A 23,955-nucleotide genomic window follows, 5' to 3' on the forward strand; every position below is an offset into this window, starting at 1 on the left:
AAATTAGGTTTCTAATAACACACAAACCTGTAGCTCCACAGGCTGTCACGGGACTTACTGATTACTTTTTGTTTGCCCGGAAAAAATAATGCATTCTTTCCACATACTGGGCTCAGTCCTTGAAGGCAGAATCGAATGAGTTAAGCTTCTCAAACGAAAGCATGATATGAGAAATGTGCATCCCAAGTCAAAGATGACTGTTGCAAACAAGTTTCTTCAGGATCATACTTTACTCTCGTCGCTACTGAAATAGCTCCACAGAGGCTAGTATGTGTCACCAAGTCACCCTTCATTTACACATGACACAAATAGTCCTAGACTTTCGTTCTGCCTCGTTCAGTCACCTTTTAAAGTGTATCACTGACATTCTCCTTTTTTTGTTTTTGAAGAGAGATTTTGAATCTCCTTTTGATTTTTCTCCCTACACCACCATGCACTGCAGTAGAGCTTATTTTTTACCCCACTACACCCGTGTTTTGTGTGTGCGCGCGTGTGTGTGTATGTGTGTGTAAGTGCAGTGATTCAGTGAAAATACCCTGTGCAAAAACTTTATTCAATATTTCCACCATCAGGAACACACCCATGTGGCCAGTGAACCAATAAAAGCAAAGCCAAATAAAGGCAATGCTTATATGAAGTGAAGGGGAAGAGTAGGGATTAAAACAAAATAGACTTGGAGGGGGGAATAAAGCACTCCACCTTCCACGGTGCCCACTTCTCCCTAAAGGCAATACTCTGTCAGCTAGGGCTCCCTAATTGGACCAGATTGACAGCCCTAATCAGGAATTCATATTCTAAGTCCAGCTGGCTGACCTCATTACAATTGAAATATTGAGAATCTCACAGATGTCACAAAACTGTTTTCCATCCTGAACACAGGGCCATTGAGCCTGCACCACCATTCAGTTAAATCACGGCTGATAGTCCAGGCCAATGGCACTGGGGTATATCTCCAGATCCTTTCATGTCAATTGTCTATAGAAAACTAAGATTTCCATCTTGAACATGCATTATTGTTGAGTTTTTGCAGGGCTCGGTGGTTGACAATTCTGAAGATTCACTATCCTTATCTCAGTCTTAAATGGCCTATGCCTTATCCTGGAATTATGTCTCATGGTTTGAAAGTCACCCATCCAGGGAAATATTGTAACTAATATTAATCATTAAATGCCCTATAAGAACTGTGTAGGTTTAAATGAAACTACCCCCCTCAATTTTGAAATTCTAGGGAACATGGACCCAGTTTCCTCAATCCCTCCTCACAAAGCATCCCATGGATTAATCTGACGAACTTCTGAATTCCTTTAATAGCACGTCTACATACTTTCACGAGGTATGGTCTCACTATGGCTGTATTTGACTGAGGCAGGACAATCTTTATTTCTATACTCAAGTCCTCTTGAAATGAATGCCATTATATTGTTTGCCTTCGTAATTGCTTGCTGCACATGCAGGTTAGCTCTTAGTGACTCACGGACACCACCTTTGGAATTATGCGCTTTCACAGGCTCTCACCATTTAATAAATATTCTGCCTTTTTGTTTTTTTTCCCTACTGAAGTGAATAGCTTCACACGTCTTCACATCATATACCATCTACCACATCCTAGCCCGTTAACCTAGCTGGTTCAAGGTCACCCTGGAGCCTTTTGCATCCTCCTTACAAGGAACATTCCCACCCAGTTTAGTGCAATTACCAAATTTGGAGGCCAATTGCCATATTTCCAAAGCCTTCGTATGGGTGGCACAGTGGTTAACACTGCTGCCTCACAGCACCAGAGACCCGGGTTCGATTCCCACCTCAGGTGACTGTGTGAAGTTTGCACGTTCTCCCCGTGTCTGTGTGGGTTTCCTCCGGGTGCTCCGGTTTCCTCCCACAGTTCAAAGATGTGCAGGTCAGGTGAATTGGCCATGCTAAATTGCCCGTAGCGTTAGGTAAGGGGTAAATGTAGGGGAATGGGTGGCGGCGGGTCGGTGTGGACTTGTTGGGCCGAAGGGCCTGTTTCCACACTGTAAGTAATCTAATCAAAAAATGTTGTGACCGGTTGTGGACTTGTTTCTCACTGTTGCATTACTTCACTAGCAGCAACCGGCCAACCTAAAAATTATTTATTTAATCCTATTTTTTGCTTCACCTCAACCACCATTCACCCAACATACTATTAAATCAGCTGTGAATTGTTACTTTGCTTAAAATTATATTAACTGGAAGACAGAATTCACAAAACATTTGTTTCTCTGAAACAACTAGGAAAGGATTAATTTTTTTATTGGAGCACTAATCAATTACATTAGACAGCTCTATCGTAGTGTAAAATGTACATACAACAACTGTACTGAAATACTAGAGTATGAAGGAAAATATGTGAGCTGTACATGCCCATGATTCTATTTTTTTAAAAATTTAGCATTTTAAACTTTATTTCATCATCTTTGAAGAGAATTATCAGGGATGTTTGTTTTCTGATAACTTTTACTGGTCAAATCAAAGTTTTAATCAACCTGTTTTGTCACATCTTGGGACTCTACCACTGTGCTATATGCTCCAAACATAATTTTCTTTAGATGACTGCAGTACTAAAGACTGGTCAGCCAATGGCACTGTAAGAAATTTCAACTTTGAATTTGTTGCATAATAGTATCCAGCTGCAGGAACAGCGATGTTACTGTGCAGCTACAAAGCAGTCAAAATGAAATAAATACATTTCAATGAAAAAGCAAGGATTTTGAATCTTAAGAAGTCAAAATATACAGAAAGAAAAGGAAAGACTACAAAAAAGAAAATGTCTGAGGGAAATTTTATACGTTCCAAGACTACTTTGGCCACAATGTGTCTGGATAGGAGAGACCAAAGAGATTAAACAATAGTGATGGTAATTTTTAAAATTACTTTGTAGTGGCCTTGCTGCATGATTGTGTTAGAGAGTGTGGACTGAACAGCTCTCAGCTGGTGCTGATTAAGATGCTTACAGAGGACAATGGTCACAATAAGGTACTGAAAACCACTGTTTCCTGCTGAATCACTGCAGTACATTCAAAAAAAAAGGAAGAAATAAACGGTCCAGATTTTTTTCAACTGCATATTTTCTGGAACAAGTAATTTCTTAAAATGACAACTTTTGATGTAGATGGATCCTCAGCAGGAACAGAAAATACATTTCATCCATGTATTTGTTGCAATAATTTTACTGATCTCCATCTGTAAAACACTAGTGAGAAGTGAGAAAGCAAAATAACACTAACTTCCTATATTGAATTAAGAACTGAAGGAACCGAATTCATTTTTAATAGGTTTTGGAATTACCTTACTGAACAGTTAATCAAAAATATATTTTCTATTTGGTTTGTTGGAATGTCTTTTGTTGCAAATTGTACATTTTAATCTAAAAGAGAAGGGGAGGTCTATAAGAGTTTCCTTTAAACAGAAGTTAGAGTTGAGAGTTATTTTCCCTTTGAACTGGTCTTTTTAGTTTGTGACAGAAATTTGGAAGATTCCATAGGAAGTGGGGGCAAAAAAGCTTCTGCACTGTATATTTGCACAAATGGTTTCCCACATTTAAGTTAGTGATAACAGTCAGAGCCCTTTACAGATATGCTGTTATTCTGAAGACAACTTTCTTCACCGGTTAATAGCTCCGGAGTCCAACCATCCTTTCACTGACTTCCCAGAGCTTTCTGGCCACTGCATCATCACGTGCGTGAGGGAGGACTTCCTGAACCTTGCAGTTTGTGAAGTACCTGCCGCTGAACTTCTCAATACCTTCTTGTACAGCACAGTAAATGGACGTCTGAGCCCCATCAGTTGGGGTTCGAAAGAAAAGGGCAGCAAAAGGAAAAAAAAGCATTTTCTGCCAGAATTTCATGTAACGGAATACTTCAGTGTTCACCACACCTGTAAGAAAGACAAAGCATTGTTTATTGAAAACAGACTTTATCATAAATTAATTTACTTAAAAATCAATGAGAATGTAAGAAAAAGTTAAAAAATGTCAAACTGTCAAGCTTTCTATACATTGTGCAGTAAGTTTCTCAGGTTGCCTGACTCAATCTCCACCTCTCACTTAATCTATAGTCATTCACTGCAACTTGATTGGAAAATTATTCCTACTTGGTCTTCTTTAGCAAAAAAAAAGTTTTGTCTGTTTTATTTGATTTCCCAGTTTTATAGTTAACTTGGAAATTAAAAACATCAATGAAAAAAGTTGAGTTTGTACAAGTTCCTCATTTTTGAAATAGGTTCTTCCAAATCACCTTTCACCTGATAACATAACTGCTGATCTGCCCTTGGAAAAACAACATTTTTAAAGCCATTCTACTTGCATTTTAAGATGATCTATTTGTTTTGGTCTTCTTATTTAAGGAAAGATGTAAATATTTTGGAGGTGGTTCAGATGAGATTTACTAGATTACTTTACATGGTCTTTTGAGGAAAAAAATGGACAGGTTTGTTTGGTTTCCACTGTAGTTTAGAAGATTTGGAATGACTTGATTGGAGGATACAAGATCCTGGACTGTCTTGATAAAGTGAAGTGGAAAGGATGATTACATTTGTTGGTGAGTTGAGGGCAGTGTTTGAAAATTAGGACTCTCCCTTTAAGAATAGAGATGAGAGATTCTATTTCTCTGAGGTTGTGTGCCTTTGGAACTCTTTGCCTCTGAATGCAGCGGAGGGGAGGCCATCAATATTTTTCACGCAGAGTTAGGTTGACTTCCTTATCTAACAGGAATTTAAGGTTATCAGGAGAAGAAGGGAATGTGGAATTCAAAACAGAACAGCCAATGATCTTATTGAATGGCAAACCAGACTTGAGCAGCAGAACTACTTCTATTCTTATGTTTGCATGTACCTCATAATAAGGATCATACAATTAGATTGCATAGGAACTTGTAAAAAGCAATTAGATATGTATACAAAGATAAATGGGGGGGGGGGGGGGGGGTAGAGAATCAGATAAGTAGACATCAGGAATTTTGACAGTTATTAAAATTACTTGCATAGAGGCTCAAACTTGGGGTTCCCACCTCCACAATAACAATCCAGTTGAAGCACATGTGACCAACATGAAAAGAGCCAGTACTAGTTACCAGCTCATAAGAATTTTTTTTGCACTTTTGTTTCTAGTTTGCCTGCCAAATGCGCTCTCTAACTGAATGGATGACTGGAGATTACCTGTTCCCAAGACAAACTGCTGCATGCTGTTCACGAGTTATGTGTGGGGTTTTGAGATTTTGCCCATGTTCATTCTTTCTTACAAAAAAGTTATCCTTTAAAATGAAGAACTGTTGTGACCTGTTCTATGTACAGAAATACATTGGACACCAGTTTGAAAACAAAATGGTAGAAATCTAATATTTACAATTACACTCTTCATTTAGATGTTTCAAAACTGTTAAACTGGAAAAAGAAATTCTTCCCACCCAATTGAACAATATTTGTCTTCTTTCTAGTTTCAATAAACTATTTGATTGACTGATCAAAAACTGGTGTGTGTAAAGTATTTGTTAAAATAATTCTCTGCTCACCTGGATGAACAGAATAGCAGGTAACTTTAGTTCCCTCCAGATTATTGGCAAGTTCTCTGACAAAAAGTATATTGCACAGTTTGCTGCAGCTGTAGTTCCGCATCTGCTGAATGGAGCCTTTACCAGGAGGATTCAGGTTACTGAAGTCGACTTTGCCAAAACGGTACATCATAGAAGTAACAGTAACAATCCGGCTCGGTGCACACTGCTTCAGCCGATCCAAAAGAAGATGAGTGAGTAGGAAGTGACCCAAGTGGTTTACTCCCAAAACTGTGTTGTATCCATCAACTGTCTTGTTACCTGAACCAACACCTACAGGATAAAGATATTATATTACTCCTTAATCAGCTTTAGTGCAAATGTCAGAGGTGTCATCCTTTCGAGAGATTTTAAATCAACAGAATAACACTGATTTATGTTGGTTCAGTCAATTCCAAAAATCTCATGGAACTCAAAGATGAACAGGGGCTTCCCTGATTTTTCTTGCAAACCTTCATCCCTTAACCTGCCTAAAATAAATACACGATTAACTTAATGCACTACATTGTGTGAAACATGACTGCCTTTTTTTGCCCACATGACATTGCTCTCTCTTCAGAGAAGTCATTGCATGTGAAATGCTCAAATGTATCTGAGAGACTTATAAATGTAAAAACAAATAAATTTACAGAATTTTATTTCTTTATAAATTCAGAGTTCAGTTGAAATTACTGTTTAGATTAAACAGTGTAATTATATGTATTTGTCAGCAGTGTTCCTCAACTACTCCGTTGAAATATGCAATAACTGGTTTGGATTCAGCGATGGGGTAGTGTCCCAGGTATGATTCTTAGCCTCTAACATCAGCTAATCTCATTCAAGAAAGAAGGCAGATATGGTACATCAGGCCTGAGCATCTTGAATTCTGAAAACGGGAAGATATAAATCTCAGTTCCTGGCGGGATGTGTGTGTGGATACATGATTGGACTCCATGCTTACAATGGTTGACTATCATGCCCCAATCTCCCTTTAAAACTATTCACAATCAGCCTATTTGGATATTTTATGACATAACTCTGAGACAGGGGTGACATGAACCCAAACCTTCTGACCCTAAACAATGGGATTAGAATAGTTAGTTGGTTGTGTTTGACCAGCACAGAACTCAATGGGCCAAAGGGCCATTTTCTGTGCTGTAGATCGCTGCGACCCAGACATAGGAACACTATTATTGTGTCACAAGATTCCTTTTTCTTATGGTTACACAGGAACTACTTAACTGTGGCACTATAGAGACCTCAGTCCCCTGGAACTATGCCCCAGAAATAATTCACTCAGGAGGGTGAAAAATTTGCAAGTAATGCAGGAGTAAAGAAAAAGGTAAAGATTAAGAAATGAAAACATTCTGTGGTATTTCAAATCAACTGCTTAACCTCATCTAAAATTTGCTGCATCATTTTTCCTGAATTTTTCTTGGTTAGCATTCTGTATACGATTAGATTCCCTACAGTATGGAAACAGGTCCTTCGGCCCAACAAGTCCACACCCGACCCTCCGAAGAGTAACCCACCCAGAACCATTCCACTACCCTATATTCACCCCTGACACTGTAGGCAATTTAGCATGGTTGTGGGAGGAAACCAGAGCACGTGGAGGAAACCCACACAGACAGTCACCGGAGGCTGGATTCGAACCCGGGTCCCTGGTGCTTTGAGGCAGCAGTGCTAACCACTGAGCCACCCTGCCACCTCCATTTCAAAGAAATATTTTCTAAGATGCAGATTAAATTTTCCACCAATTTAAATTTGTATCTTTCTGTTCTACAGACCCAACTGACTGAGGCTACATTCATTTAAATTTAATAAGTGAAATTTCCCACTGAAACTGCCCATTAATCTGCCCTTGATATGTATGTACCAGTCAGGCAGGGAGGAGGTTGTTGAGAGTGGGAGCTGTGGTTTACTGAAGAAGTTGAATCTCTTATCAAGAGGAGGAAAGAGGCTTATGTTAGGATGAGATATGATGGCTCAGTTAGGGCACTTGAGAGTTACAAGCTAGCCAGGAAGACCTAAAAAGAGAGCTAAGAAGAGCCAGGTTGGGCTCCACACCTCAGGAAGGACATATTGGCACTAGAGCATGTCCAGCGGAGATTCACATGGATGATCCCTGGAATGGTAGGCCTAACATACGATGAACGGCTAAGGATCCTAGGATTGTAATCTTTAGAGTTTAGAAGGTTGAGGGCAGATCTAATAGAAACTTACAGGATAATGCATGGCTTAGAAAGGGTGGATCCTGGGAAATTGTTTCTGTCAGGCAGGGATACTAGGACTCGTGGGCACAGCCTTAGAATTAGAGCGGGTCAATTTAGAATAGAGATGAGGAGATATTTCTTCAGCCAGAAAGTGGCCTGTGGAATTCATTGTCATGGTGTGCAGTGGAGGCCAGGACGTTAAATGTCTTCAAGGCAAAGATCGATAAATCGGTAGAAGGACTTAGTTTCAATAAGATCGGTAGAAGGACTGAGTTTCAGAACCATGAGATCATGCTGCAGCTGTACAAAACTCTGGGTGTGGCCACATTTGCAGTACTGTGTACAGTTCTGGTCACCGCATTTTAGGAAGGATGTGGAAACTTTGGAAAGGGTTCAGAGGAGATTTACTAGGTTGTTGCCTAGTATGGAGGGAAAGTCTTATGAGGAAAGGCTGAGGGACTTGAGGCTGTTTTCGTTAGAGAGGGAGGATGAGAGGTGACTTAATTGAGACAAAAGATAATCAGTGAGAGCCTTTTTCCTTGGATCATGATGGCTAGCACGAGGAGCACAGTTCTAAATTGAGTGATAGATATAGGACAGATGTCAGAGGTAGTTTCTTTACTCAGAGTAGTAGGGATGTGGAATGCACTGCCTACAACAATAGTAGACTCGCCAACTTTAAGGGTAGTTAAATGGTTATTGGATAGGTATATGGACAAGAATGGAATAGTATAGGTTAGATGGGCTTCAGATTGGTTTCACAGATCGACACAACATCAAGGGTTGAAGGGCCTGTACTGCGCTGTAATGTTCTATGTTCTACAATCTCCTATGCTGTAGGGGTTATACTCTCTTTTCATAACTTATCTCCTCTACACTTACTAGATCAAGCTTCTATGTTTGTGTTTGCTTTCCAATACATTTATGTCTCTTTTGAAATGTATTGCATAACCATTTACATAACAATTATATCATTCTTCTATGTACAACTGCAATCTAATCACTACTCCATATCATCTTGCTCTTGGAATGCCTACTATCATTTCAGGTCCATTTCAAAGTCTCCCAGGGTAATCCTAATCCCCTTGTAGCATATCAAAGTTGCTCATTTTTACTTCCAATGTGTCAATATTAAGTTTAATTTGCTGTACACTTGCCCAAGAGAATAACAGGCCAGAATCCTTTTGCCACATTTCTTTATTCATTTATGGGACGTGGACATCACTGCCTAGGATTGCATTTATTACCCATCCCAAAGTGCTCTTGAGACTGTCTTCTGCTCATTCTACACCCATTGTCAGCTGTAAGTTTGACAAGATTATTATGTTTCTACATTCAGATAATTTATCTAGATAAAAAACCCCATCAGGCTCTACTATAAAGATCAGCACACAACACCCCATCCACCACATTCCATGACATCTTGCACAAAGCGCCATCTATTTTAGATTTGGTTAAATCCCATTTCTTATCCAATCCCCAATTCTACTCTGAATTCTCATTAACTTCGGTTTTCACGATAGTCTTTTATACACATTTTGATCTACAATATGTTACAGGATATTCCTTTTCATTACGTAATTTTGCGGAGGGAATATTGCAACTAAAATTTTGGCAGATGAAGTACTCAGACCCCTTGGTGTCATGGTAGCTCACAAATCTACCAAAACACAAACAGCAACTAATGAACCTAAAGGATCCATTAGATACTACCAGCAAAACTAACATCACGTACAAGATAGCATGCAAGAACAATAAAATCACTACATCGGACAATCTAGCAGTTAACTTGCCACCAGGATACATGATCACCAACTGGCCACCAAAGGACACGACGCACCATCAGTAGTTTCTATACACACAAAGAAGGACACCACTTTGACTGGGACAACACACACATCCTAGGACAGGTGAAACAAAGACACATACGAGAATTTTTAGGGGCATGGCATTCTAACCAGAATTCCATCAATAAACACTGATTTAGATCCTGTCCACCTTCCCTTGAAAAGAGAACCGGAAATGAAATCACCCAACTTAAGAAACCAAGACCTATAAATCGAGAGGCGGGACATATCACCAGTGCTTCACTGGAGACTCTTGCTGATGACATTACCTAGTATGGTGATGAAATATCTGAAAACAAACCTTCAAGCTCAGCGAGCTAACTTACATACTTATCATCAACCTGAGCTATAAATCTTCTCAAACATCGTTAGAGTTTGAACTTGTATAGTTTGCCAAAAGAATAGAAACACAGCACCTTACTTAAATTGAAAGACTGCAGAACTCGAGGTACAGAGGAATATGGGACGTGAGGTAAAAAAAATGCGCAGGTACAAGCAAGTTATTCGGAAAGCAAATGGAACATTGATGTTTATTACAAAGAGAATGGAAGAGTACTGAGACAACATTAGTGTTCAATTCTGGTCTCCTTCTTTAAGAAAGGATATAAAATTAGAAGCATTTCAGAGAAGGTTTACTTTACCAATTCCTGTAATGATGTGATTACCTTACCAGGAAATATTGGGCAGGTCTGTGTCCATTGGAATTGAAAAAAATAAAAAGTGATCTTACTGCAAGACACGAGTTCATGAAGGGACATGACACAGAGTGTTAAATGGATATGTGGTCTTCCAAGAGAAATTAGAACAGTAGAACACAATTCAAAAATAATGGGTCTACCATTTGAATCAGAAGTAGAAATTGTCTTCTCTCAGAGGATCACAGGTCTGTGGGACTGACTTCCCCCATGACTGGAGGAGGTAGGGTCACTGAGTATTTTTAAGATAGAAGGAGATAGATCCTTGACTAACAAGAGAATCAAAGGTTATCAAAGGTTGGTAGAAATGTAGTCTTGAAGCCACAGTCAGATCAACAATGATACTATTGAATGGCAGAGCAGGTCCGAGGTGCTGAATGATTTACTCCAGCTCCTAATTTCTTTATATGTCAAAACTGGAGAACATGTTTGTCATTAATGTTTTAGTTGCTCTTCTGGAAAACAATTTCTCTACCTATGCTGTGAAGACATCACAGATCTGATATTCTCTTGGGCAAGCAATATCGCATAACTCAGCCATCATTTGAATACAGTATACACATGATGAAGAGATTCCTTTTTATACACAGCACAGCTGTTGGTAGCTTCTAAGCAACTAGGGCAAACATGTAACTCTCCTCCATTAAGCAAGATTTCAATCATCTGTTTCCAATTGTGTAACATTCCGTGGATGAACAGTGACATTATATTTACAGAGCAGGAATTTCAATGAAAAGTTGTGTTTTTATAAGATGTAATCATGAACATGCCAGATAAAGATCAGGCTTGTACTTATAATTGTTTGTTTTGAATGAGATTATCTTGGGAGAAGATAGGAACCATAAGTCATTACTGGACATCAACTCTTTGAATTCTGAACGAAGGTTAAAAGTGTGATTCTTATGTGCAACACTATTTGTCTGCATATTTAAAAGATGTTCTAATATTTGAAAATAGCAGGTATATAGTTTTGAAGCATTACTTTCAAATATGTATTTCTCAATTTCTCAAGGGATTGGGAATGAAGACAGTACTCAAGTAAAAGGTAGGAATTATTTAAAAAGGGCAGGCAGACATGACTTAGTTACTATTTTAAAGCCATTCTGTGCTTTTATGTTTACATTAGCATTATAAATTCCCACATCCAGATGTATAGTGAGAAGTACGTATGCAATTTGTCCTATGATATCAGGTAACAGTGGTGACACTGCAGTGTCCTCACTTGGGTGAGGTCTTAATCATACTTACAGGGACAGTTTTCAATATAATTGTGGTAACAGGAATTTATAATGAAAAGAAAGATCAGAGTTTGTTTTATCATATTAATCGACCTAAGTAAAACACTATTCTATGAAATTACGTTGAGTCATTTGCTGCAAGAAAAGTAAGGTAATCTCCCATACAGTGATAAACATAATAAATTATAAAGGGCTTTGGTTAAATAGTCCTTTAGTGTTACAGAACTTGCTGGAGAAAAGGACGCATTGTTAAAGCTTTCAGTCTTCTACTCATCAGGGCAGATTCAAGAATACTGAAGCTCAAAAAGCAACTTAAACTGCATGAGGAAAGGATGCTGATTGATTGGCAGAGACCATGGAGCACGCACCCAATTAACAGTTTTTAAAAAATCTTCATTCAGCTTTGCTGGCTGGGCCAACATTTATTGCCATCCCCTAACTGTCCTACAGAAGGTGGTAATGAACTGTCTTCTTGAACCACTGCAGATCACAGTGCTGTTAGAGAGGGAATTCCTGGATATTGCCTCAATGGTACAGCAAGAACAGCAATGTATTTCTAATTCAGGATGGTGAGTGGCTGGAATGGGAAGTTATAGGTGGTGTTCCCAAATATCTGCTGTCCCTCCATGTACTTCCAGATGGTCATGGTTGTTTCAAAAGGTACTGTTAAAGGAGCCTTGGTTAATTCCTTGGTGAAAGTGAATCTTGTAGATGTACACACTGCTGTGGCTGTGTGGTGGAAGGAATGAATGTTTGTGGTGCTAATCACATGGGCTGCTTTTTTCTCAATACTGTCAAGTATTTGACTATTGTGGAAGCAGCACTCATCCAGGCATGTGTGAAGCATTCCATTACATTCCTGACCAGTGCTTATAGATGGTCAATAGATTTTGTGGGAACAAGAGGGAAGTTATCGAATGCAGATTCCTAGGCTTTGAACTGCTGTTCTAGCCATCATATTTATAAGGCTCATCCAGTTCATTTTCTGGTCAATGGCAACGGTCAGGATATTGATAATGGGGTATTCAATGAGGGTAATGCCTTTGAATTTCAAGGTAATGATTAGATTCTAATTGGAAATGGTCATTGGTTGGCTCTTGTGTGGCAACAACATTACTTACTACTTGTCCAAGTCTTATTGTATTTGGACAACGACTGCTTCAGTATGAGGTGTTGTAAATGGTGCTGAACACTGTGCAACCATCAGCAAACATCCCCACTTCTGACCTTATGTTGGAGAAAGATCATTGATGAAGCAGATGAAGATGGTTTGACTTAGGACATTGCCTTAAGGAACTATTGCAGTGAGGTGCTGAAGTTGAGATGACTGACCTCCAATGACCACAGACTTAGTTCTTGATATAATTCCAAACAGCAGAGTTTTCCTTCTGATTCTCACTGACTATAGATTTGCTAGGGGTTCCTGATGCAGTCATTCTTACTTCACTTCTGGAGTTTAGTTCTTCTGTACATGTTTTGACTAAGGCAGTAATGAGGTCAGAAACCCGAGTGGAAATCAAACTGAGCATTAGTAATCAGATTATTGGAAAACAAATACTGCTTGATAACATTGTTAAGGATCTCTTCCATTATTTTACTGATGACAAAGTAGACTGATGGGACGGTAATTGGCCAGGTTGTATGTGTCTTGCTTTGCTTGTACATAACTGGGCAAATTTCAACATGACCAGGTAGATATGACCGTTGTAGCTGTACTTGAATAGCTTGTTTAAGATGCAGCATGTCCTGGGATTACTATTGCTGGAATATGGTCAGGGCTGGAGCCTTTGCTGTATCCTTGAAGGTTTTATTTGAAATCAAAAAAAGGTTAACTGCTGGTTAAGGCGTTGTCATGTGAATACAGCAAGTAACAGATCCAATATGTAGATAATCCTGTTGCTATAATGAAATATGCAGCTGCTCATAATAGTCTTCTTCCATAGTCAAATTCACTTGTGAAACTGAGCACCTAATGAGCTCATTTTCCTTGATTTACTAATTGAGAAATTCACAAAAGTTTTCTACAACTGTCTACTGCAAGGTATCTACACTGCTCTTTTTGCAAGTTGGGATTCCTATATCCACACATTAAAAGACTGTTCTTATTGGCAACCCCATAAACAGAGCCCAAGCGAATTATACACCATGCAAGCTTAACACTGAAATAACTTTAAAATGCTCCATCTTACAAGTTAATGGCTATCTTGATCAGGTCATTGTTCACTGTACATTGGAGAAACTCATGAATCCTACTCTGAAAAGTGCCTAGTGTCCCTCAGATTATCAGAGTAGGATAAGGTGCCTCAAAACATTTCAGCTACAGCTGAAACTAGTGATTTCACTCTGATGCAATACAGCAGCAACACAAAGGATATTCTCCAGCAACAGGATACTCCCATCAAACCAAAAAGACAATCAGCCCACTACACAAATGAGTACTGTGCAAATGTGAATTGCAGTGCAGGGGTTATGCCAGGCCTGCACACTCTGGGCAATTTAACATTGTGGATCCACCCAGCATGCACATCTTTGGGCTGTGGGAGGAAACCGGAGGAAACCCACGCAGATATGGGGAGAATGCGCGAACTCCACAGAGATAGTTGCTGAGGCTAGAATCAAACCCCGGCCCTGGTGCTGTGAGGCAGCAGTGATAACCACTGAGCCGTGTGCCATCCCAAAATTATCCCATCAATAGTTCTGATTTTGTGGTTTGTTGAGATATTTTGATGGAACTCTTGAGAATTCAAAGGAATGGCAGTCACAGTAAAATCACTCAACTTTCATTATTTGAGACACTACTTTCAAACCATTTGCTATGAACTTATATAGTTTTTCAAGAGCACCAGACATCAGAAAGTACTCTACAGCCAATAAAATACTTTTGAACTGTCGTTGCTCTTGTAATGCAGGAAAAACAACAGTTAATTTCTTAACTGCAGCCTCCTGCAAACAGTAATGTAATAATGTGAAGTAATCTGTTTTAATGGTGTTGAATGGGGGATAATTATGACACAGAACACTGGGATAATACCACTGATCTTTTTTTGAAATAATGCACTGCAATCTTCATAGCCTTCTCAGAAATCAGTCAAGGCACTGGTTTAACATCTTATTCAAAAGATGACACTGTTGACAGTGTAGCACTCTAATACAAATGCACTGTAGTGTCAGCCGAGATTTTTGTCATCAAGTCCATGTGAAGCCAACTGTACACTTACTGGCACTTACATTTTAGAAATTGCCTCAATGCATTTTTTTTTAAAAAAATTTCATTTACTTCAGATGTCCAAACAGGCTATTCCAGAATAAATATGACGTGGCATCACAACTCTTACTTGAAGGAATGTTGCATTGAAGAGATGCTGTCTTTTGAACTGCAGGTTAATCAAGGATTGCCTAAGCATTACCATTAGGTTGATTCTGCCTTTAGCTGTGTGCACCCTCACCACCTGTTTCACTCACTCCTCCTTACCTCTTTGTCAACAGTAAAAAACCCACAATTTACCAGTGCCTTTCAGTTCCGAAGTCATTTCAGACTTTAAATATTGACTTCGTTTTTCTCTCTCCACAGAAGCTGCTAAACTTGCTGAATTTCTCCAGCACTTCTGATTCTAATCCAGCATCCACAGTACTTTACACTAGAGATTAATCCAAGGTCCTGCTGCCTGTTCCAACGAACATAAATTATTTGGCAACACTGAGCCCAGAATGAACATTATTCCCTCAATCAATAAAAACAGATCGTTCTTTTACTCATTACTGGGTTGGTTTATGGTTATCTATGGAAGAAAATGACTTGCTGCATTTGCCAATGATTCAAAAAGTTATTAATAGCTCTAAAGTCATGTTTATTGCCCTTATGTACAAAGAACGTACAAAGGGCATATTGTCTGATACTGGTGGTTTAATTTTCTTTTAGAAAGGACAGAAATTGATACTTACTGTCCTTAAGCTGTTAATAGTTTTTAAAATGATAACATTTTAAAAATAATCAGCCATTATGGTACAAATAAATGCTCTAAAAATGGTGATTAAGTTATTCCTTTACAAGTCATAAGAAATATTGTATGCTATGTTATAATTTGAGTTGCAGCTGTCTTTCATAGAATGACACAGTGTACAGCACATAAGCAGACCATTTGATCCTACTGGTCTACATGGCGCTCTTAAGATAAACAGAAGTCTCCTCCTACCCCTCTTCAGTGAATTTCATCGATGTATATTTCTATTTCTTGGACACTCATACGTTTACCTAGTGTTTCCTTCAAGTGTATTTGTGCTATTTAGTTTGACAACTCCACATGGTAGTAACCGTTCCATTCTAAACACTCTCTGGTCAATGAGACAGTCTGCTAAAATCATAATTTGGACTTGCATTGGCTATAGGATATTGTTGTAAGACTGGCTGGTTTGTTTGGATATTCAGCTAGCATGTGGATCAGACTGATGACAACAGCATAAGAGTCCATTTATGTTCCAGCTGAGGTAGACTTGGAGCCTACTCACGGTGAAAAAAAACCATTACCGTAGTTGAAACAGTAGATGCCAATGACCTGACATCCTTCAGGCAGAAATCTTAAGGAGATATTATACCCATGAAGCCGAGCTTTGAAGCCACCCCATACAAATGAAAACATCTTCTCTGCATCTACCCCATCAAACACCTTCATAATTTGGAGATCTTGCCAAATTACCCCCTTATCCTTTCCTAGAATGAAGAGAAAAACCTTTCCCCAGCCTGATCAAACTTTCCTGATAATTATAACCGATCAGTTTGGATCTGGTGCTGGGTTCTCCCCATTTGAAGTTACATATGTGTAGTACATACTGTTTACTTTTTTGTTGCGAAGACTGAAAACCATGTGTTGGATCTTAAGCTATTTGTGACTCTTCAGGTTTTGATAGACCTCTTACAGAGATTACATAAAGGTAATATGACTGAAACAATCCTCCCTATAGGTCTGTGCTTTAGCAAACCTCCTAACAACCTTTCTGTCTGGCCATTCATATCCTTTCTCAATCATGCACTCGTGAACGCACAGCATTTGCTGAACACATACCGTGTCCTCTTACCACCAAACACCGAGTAAGACTGCATCTCTCACTTCAGGCTTCATCAAGCTCCCTTTCAGTTAATTACATTTTCCTGTTTGCCTCTTGTAACGAAGAAACAGACATAAATTCAAAATATGTTGAGCAGAAACAAATGTAAAATGCAAAACCTTATCAAAGTTGAGCCAACACATGCTGACTGAGCACAACAGGAAATAACACAGCCCTCACACAGAGTTTGCCTTAGTAATGAGCCAAGAACTCGCAATCAGCTTCTTATGCTATTGGACTGATGGTAAACAGTTCTCCTCATTACTGTGTCAAAGAGATCACCACTATCTTTGTTTTTCTTCAAATAGTGAAATTGTTGAGCCAATATGCCAATTGGTTGGTCTGGGACTCCAGTAAAACTTTGAAGAATGGGAATTTTTTTTTATTTCTGGAACTGTTAATTGGTTTCTCTGATAACTACTCACATCAGAGAACATCAGACTATGAACAGTGGTCAATGAAAAATGGTCCTGAAGAAGGGCTTATGCCCGAAACGTCGATTCTCCTGCTCCTTGGATGCTGCCTGACCTGCTGCGCTTTTCCAGCAACACATTTTTCAGCTCTGATCTCCAGCATCTGCAGTCCTCACTTTCTCCACCTCAATGAAAAATCTCTTTGACTTATTATTTACAATGTGGTATGAGATTTGCTGAGCTACAGAATGCTCCGAATTACAAGCTAGCTAGCTATCTTCAAGTTTACTACAATTATGGTTTGTCAAGGAATTAACTGAACAGAAGATATAAACATGGTTTGAACGAGTATTTAATCAAGTTTGTGATTCAAGGCAATTGTGACAATTTCTTATAAATTGCTGGGTTAGGACACCTGTTGAAGTCATCAAGAAGAGGTGGAATTTCATGGAAGCTGGTGTGTCACATGCAAAATGATCAAAGGACTTTAAGGATCTTGAAATAGTTTCTTAGTCTCTCTCAAAAAGTTCAAAATGTTTCAGAAGTTTAAGCATTATAAATTTTTTGTTAATTTCTTTTTGTAAAACATGCTGCTTTACAGTAAATTTGAATTTGTACTTTCATCCCCAACTGCGTGATCTGCCAGTGATGGATTTTCACTCTTTCAGAGGTGCCAGGCAGGAATGCTACATCCTACAGTAATTTACAGTTGTAACCTAATGGTGTAAGAGTAACCTGTTCAGTATCTTACATGCTTCATACATAAAATTAAGTATTGTCCCCTCATGAGTTTTCTTTTACACCAACTGAGTTAAAAAGGTTTAAGCAGAAATCTGAATTGTTCCACAGCCACTATTACAGAACAGTGCACCGATTTACAAACCATTCAAATGCATCTTATGAAAAGTTTACAAAAAGGTTTTTAGTTATATTTATTTGTGCAGAGGATGAAATACACGCTCTATGAGTGGTTTTTGTTTTAATACCGTCACAGTTTCAACAATCCGAGTATTCTCAAAGTTAAACATTAGTTCGAACAGAAAGTTTAAACTCTTGCCTGCATTATTGATGAGCACATGCAGCTGGGGCTCTGACTTTAGGAAAGTCTCTGCAAAAGCCCTCACTGATTTAAGACTCGCAAGATCCAGCTGCATAAAGATCACTTGGTTGTTGCCGCTCTTCTGTAGATGACAGAAATCTGCATTAAAAGCACCTTACAAATCATCACGTGTACAGTACGAATGAAAAACTCTTTTCAAACCTTTGAATATTAATTACAGCAAACAAGATACCACATGCTGTGTAAGACGTATTTATAAGACTTAATATTACAAACAATGGACTTAAAACATGATTAAGGAGCAAATGGAATACTTTTTAAGCAAAGCATATACCACGCTCAAATACCTTCCCTACAGCCCCACCTCCGTCCCATTTATTTCTCCAACCCCGAGGCTTCTAGCCTCATTCCTGATGGAAGGTTTTGCCAAAATATCAAATTTTCCTGTTCCTCAGATGCTGCCTGACTTGCTGTGCTTTTCCAACACCACCCTAATCTTGACTCTAATCTCCAACATCTGCAGTACTCACTTTTGCCTACCTTCTTCGCTGCCCTATCTAACTGCAACTCCACTTTCAATGAATTATGAACTGGCATTCCGGACCCTATCGCTAAGTGTGTAAGTCCTGCCCTGACTTGCCTTTCCAAAATGCAGCACCTCACATTTATCTAAATTAAATTCCAACTGCCAATCCTAGGCCCACCGGATCAAGATCCAGTTGTAATCGGAGGTAACCTGCTTTGCTGTCCACTACACCTCCAATTTTGATGCGATCTGCAAACTTACCTCCTACATTCTTATCCAAATCATTAATGTAAATGACATAAAGCAGTGGACCCAGCACCAATCCTTTTGGCACACCATTGTTCACAGGTCTCAAGTCCTATGCCTTCTACCTTTGAGCCAGTTCCGAATTCCACCTTGTTGAACGTCTTACTGATTTTCATGTAGAACACATTCCGTTGCTCTGCCCTCATCAATCCACTTCATTACCTCAAGAACTCAATCAAGTTCGTGAGACATGATTTCCCCCACTCAAAGCCATGTTGACTATCCAGAATCAGTCCTTGCCTTTCCAAATACATGTAAATCCTGTCCCTCAGGATTCCATCCAACAACTTGCTCACGATTGATGTCATGCTTGCTAGTCGATAATTCCCTGGTTTTTCCTTACCACTTTCTTAAATAGTGGCACCACCCTCGCCAACCTCCAGTCTTCCAGCAACATTACAAGGATCTGGGGCTATCAATGACAAATATCTCAGCAAGGGGTCCAACAATCACTCCCCCACCTTCCCACAAAGTTCTAGGGTACACCTGATCAGGTCCTGGGGATTTATCCACCTTTATGCATTTTAAGATGTCCAGCACATCCTCCTCTGTAATATGGACATTTTTCAAGATATTGCCAGTTATTTCCCCACGTTTTTTATCTTCCATATGTTTCTCCTCAGTAAACACTGATGCAAAATACTTGTTTTGTATCTCCCCTATCTCCTATGGTTCCACACATAGGCTACCTTGCTAATTTTTAAGAGACCCTATTCTGTCCCTAGTTACTCTTTAGTCCTTAATGCATTTGTAGAATCCCTTTGGATTCCCCTTAAACCTATTTGCTAAAGCTATCTCTTGTCCCCTTTTTGCCCTCCTGATTTCCATCTTGAGTATACTGCCTTTATACTCTTCTAGGAATTTACTCATCTCTGTTGTCTATATCTGACACATGCTTCCTTCTTTATCTTGACTAAAACCTCAATTTCTCTATTCATCCAGCATTCCCTATATCTACCAGCCGTGCCCTTCACCCTAACAGGAACATACTATGTCTGGATTCCCGTTATCTCATTTCTGAAAACTTTCCACTTTCCAGTCGTCCCTTTATCTGCGAAAATATGTCCCCAATCAACCTTTGAAAGTTCTTGCCTAATACCGTCAAAATTGGCTTTCCTCCAATTTAGAACTTCAACTTTTATATTTAGTCTATCCTTTTCCATCAGCATTTTAAAACTAATAGAAATTTGGTCACTGGCCCCAAAGTGCTCCCATAGTGACACCTCAGTCATCTGCCCTGTCTATTAGCCAAGGGTAGGTCAAGATTTGCAACTTCTCTAGTAGGTACATCCACATATTGAATAGAAAGTTTTCTTATGCACACTTAACAAGTTCCTCTCATTCAAACCCTTAACAATATGTCAGTCCCAGTCTTTGTTTGGAAAGTTAAAATCCTCTACTGTAATATACAGATATACAGATCTCCTTAGAAATTTGTTTCCGATTTTACCGATGACTATTGTGGGGGCTATAGTACGATCCCAATAAGGTGATCATCGCTTTCCTCTTTCTCACTTCCACCCAAATAACTTCCTTGGAAATATTCCCAAGTATATCCTTCATAAGTAGAAAACATAATGCTATCCCTAACCAAAAACACCACTCCCCCATCTCTCTTGCCTCCCCCCCACTTTCTATTCATCCTTATAGCATCTACACCCTATATAATTAAGCTGCGACACCTGCCCTTCCCTGAGCCACATCTCCATAATCACTATGATTCTCAACCATGCTCGGAGCTCATCTGCCTTACCTGTTGGCTTCTTGCTTTGAAATAAATGCAGTTTAATTTTTTAGATTTTTTTTAGATTAGATTACTTACAGTGTGGAAACAGGCCCTTCGGCCCAACAAGTCCACACCGCCCCGCCGAAGCGTAACCCACCCATACCCCTACATCTACCCCTTACCTAACACTACGGGCAATTTTAGCATGGCCAATTCACCTGACCTGCACATCTTTGTGACTGTGGGAGGAAACCGGAGCACCCGGAGGAAACCCACGCAGACACGGGGAGAACGTGCAAACTCCACACAGTTAGTCGCCTGAGGCGGGAATTGAACCCGGGTCTCTGGCGCTGTGAGGCAGCAGTGCTAACCACTGTGCCACCGTGCCGCCCTAATTGTCAGTCCTAATTCCTTCTCTGCTTTGTTCCTGCCTGCCCTGACTGTTTGACTTGCCCCTTTTCCTAAGTGTACCAATCTCAGACTGATCATCTTCCTCACTATCACCGCACACCCCCACTAGTTTAAATCCTCCTGAGCAGCCCTAGCAAATCTCCTTGCCAGTATCTTAGACCCCTTCCAATTCAGGTGCAATCCATCCTTCTTACACAGATCACTTCTACCCAAAAGAGATCCTGATGATCCAAAAATGTGAAACCTTCTCCCTTGCATCAGCTCCTCAGCCACACATTCATCTGCTCTATCCTCCTATTCCTACCCTCAGTAGCTTGTGGCACCGGGAGTAATCCGATATCACTATACTCAAGGACCTCCTTTTAAAGTTCCTGCCTAACTTCCCATATTCTGTCCTCAGAAACTTGTCCTTTTCTCTTCCTATGTCATTAGTTCCAATGTGTGCAATAAGCTCCTGCTAGTCCCTCTTCCCTTTGAGAATATTTTGCACCCTCTCCAAGATATCCTGACCCTGACACCAGGGAGGCAACACACCATTCTGATGTCTTGCTATCAGCTGCAGAAATATCTGTCCATGCCTCTGACTAGATGGTCCTCTATCACAATGGATTGCTTGGAACCTGATGTGCCCCTCGTAACATTAGAGCCAGTATCTGTACCAGAAACCTGGCTGTTCGTGCTACAGTCCCCTGAGGATCTTTCACCCCCGACATTTTCCAAAACAACTTACGTGTTTGAGATGGGTTATCCACAAGAGACTCCTGCACTACCTGGCTCCCTCTCTTACCTTTCCTGGAGGTGAACCATCTACCTGATTGTACCTGTGGTTTTTCTCCCTTCCTAAAACACCCCCCAGCTCCTGTAAATTCCTTATTGCCTTTAACTGATGCTCCAACCGATCCATATGATTTGATAAGATTCACAACCAAACACACTTCCTGCAGACATAATCATTAGTCGATTGAAAACTCTCCCTAAATCTCCTACATCCAACAGAAAGATCATATCACTCTACTAAAGGTCATCTTTGCCCCTTAACAATTTACAGACCCAGAAAATAATCCAGTCTTACTGCTCTAAAAGCACTACTCCAAGCTAACTTAGTACCTACGTTTCATATTTTTAAAGTTTAATCACAAGAAAAACCTCACTAAAAGCACATGTTCAAAAAAGAACTCACTCTACTCACTATTGTGGATTTACAAAACAAACAGCAAGGTTATGCTTTAAAACTAGCCACTTATTGCTCCCCTGCTGTGATCACCCCTACACAGGTTTCTCCAATGTCAGTTGTGAATTTTGCAGTTTGTTAATTTTTCTTGGACAAAGTCCAATGTTCAGAGATACTTGGAATTAAATAGTATAGGCTGCTGCTGTGCAGGTTCACTGCTGGTTCACACAGATGTGCAGACTCACATCTGTTTGTTTCACTTTTAACATGGTCACTGCCTTTGTCTTTCTTCCTCCTTTTTAAAATGCTGCTGTTTTGATCTTTGTTCTCCAAAGTTCCAAAACCATGTAACAGCTTATAAAACACAGTAATTACTGTTCAACTCTGAGAATGCCTCACAAAAAAAGGGCAGCTCTTAGAGCCATATTTTTTTTTCCCTTTCCTCCATCTTGGATTAGAGTGGTGCTGGAAAAGCACAGCAGGTCAGACAGCAGACCAGGAGCAGAAAAATCAACATTTCGGGCAAAAGCTCTTCATTGGGAGAGTCTGGGATTACCCAAGAATACTTTTGGGTAATCAAGTCCCATTCCAGGGTCTTGAGTCAATCTTCTAAAGCTGACACTCCAGTGCAGTACCAATGGTGTGCTACATTGCCAAATTTGTCAACTTTCAATCCTATGTTAAATTGTGACCGCATTTGCCCTCTTAGGTGAATATAAAAGATCCTGCGTACTGTCCCCTGGTAGATATTTCTTCATCAACACCAAAACGCCATTTGCTGCACATGGAAACTTTGCCAGGCGAAACTGGCTGCTGTTTTTCCTACAAGTCGCTGCACGCAAAGTCATTTCAACCCAGGAAGACTGGAAGAATTGTGGGGAGTAAAAGACCATTTACAGCAGAGAGGGAAAGAGACAATGGCTATTGTCGTCTTACAGTCTGACTTTTGGGGTCCGGTTTGGGAAGCCCTGGCTAAAAAGGGTGCATTGTTAGACTGCATGCAGAGTTACCGGTCTTACTGTTGGAGACACAGATTAATTACCCTTCTGATGTCGAAAACCGCTGCTTCAGCACGCTCCTTGTTCCTACAGGCCAGGATCACTCGGGCTCCCCTCCGAGCCATATCCAACGCCGTCTCCTTGCCGATCCCCGTGTTTGCACCTGACACACAAATTAATGCAACATGAACACCAATTAGAAAAAGTCTAAAAAAAAACAATAAAAAACATACAACGCTCTCCATTCGACTAGTGTGCGCTATTTATAGTCGTATTACATTTGAACTTTCAACAACTTCAACTTTAGGTGTTGAAAATTATTGCAAGTATAAATTTTACATGCATCCCCCCCGGGCCGAGAAGCCTCACATTCATTTACTCAAAGACATGGGCATTATTCCGAGCCACTCCAGGATGTACCTGTGACAATCACCGTCTTCCCTCGCAGCGAAGTGTCGCTCCTACATGGAATCCCTTTCAGGAAATTGTAGTAAGTAACTACATAAATAGCAACTAGTATTGCAGCAGCCACGATGTAGGAAACCATGGCTGCCCCTGAGACAGAAGATAAACCGGCTGTAGATTCTGTGCAGTGAAGCCGTACTGCCCAGATTACAGGCAAACGCCAGTTAAATATACTGGCAAACAGACAGAGAGCAATCTAATATTTCGACACTTCCCACAAAGGGCAGTCACAATTCCCTC

The 23,955-nt window shown here is 39.8% G+C and overlaps 1 protein-coding gene and 1 long non-coding RNA gene across 2 annotated transcripts in view; one reads left to right on the forward strand and one right to left on the reverse strand.

The window, feature by feature from the left end:
* The window catches only part of LOC140491479 (uncharacterized), a 20,929-nt gene extending 15,449 nt beyond the window's left edge, over positions 1 to 5,480 (forward strand). The window contains exon 3 of the long non-coding RNA XR_011963321.1: positions 5,122 to 5,480. This is a non-coding gene — a long non-coding RNA (uncharacterized lncRNA). The remainder of the gene's footprint in view (positions 1 to 5,121) is intronic.
* LOC140491478 (dehydrogenase/reductase SDR family member 13-like) lies at positions 2,275 to 23,952 on the reverse strand. Its single transcript, XM_072589685.1, has 5 exons — positions 23,671 to 23,952; positions 23,295 to 23,413; positions 18,110 to 18,233; positions 5,523 to 5,834; positions 2,275 to 3,891 (listed from the first exon to the last, which is right to left on the reverse strand). The coding sequence occupies exons 1-5, from the start codon at positions 23,795 to 23,797 to the stop codon at positions 3,626 to 3,628; spliced, it is 948 nt and encodes a 315-aa protein (XP_072445786.1). The 5' UTR covers positions 23,798 to 23,952; the 3' UTR covers positions 2,275 to 3,625.
* Between the last annotated feature and the right edge of the window lie 3 nt (positions 23,953 to 23,955).

This window comes from Chiloscyllium punctatum, chromosome 19, assembly GCF_047496795.1.
Source record: "Chiloscyllium punctatum isolate Juve2018m chromosome 19, sChiPun1.3, whole genome shotgun sequence".
In the NCBI taxonomy this organism is placed as follows: domain Eukaryota; kingdom Metazoa; phylum Chordata; class Chondrichthyes; order Orectolobiformes; family Hemiscylliidae; genus Chiloscyllium; species Chiloscyllium punctatum.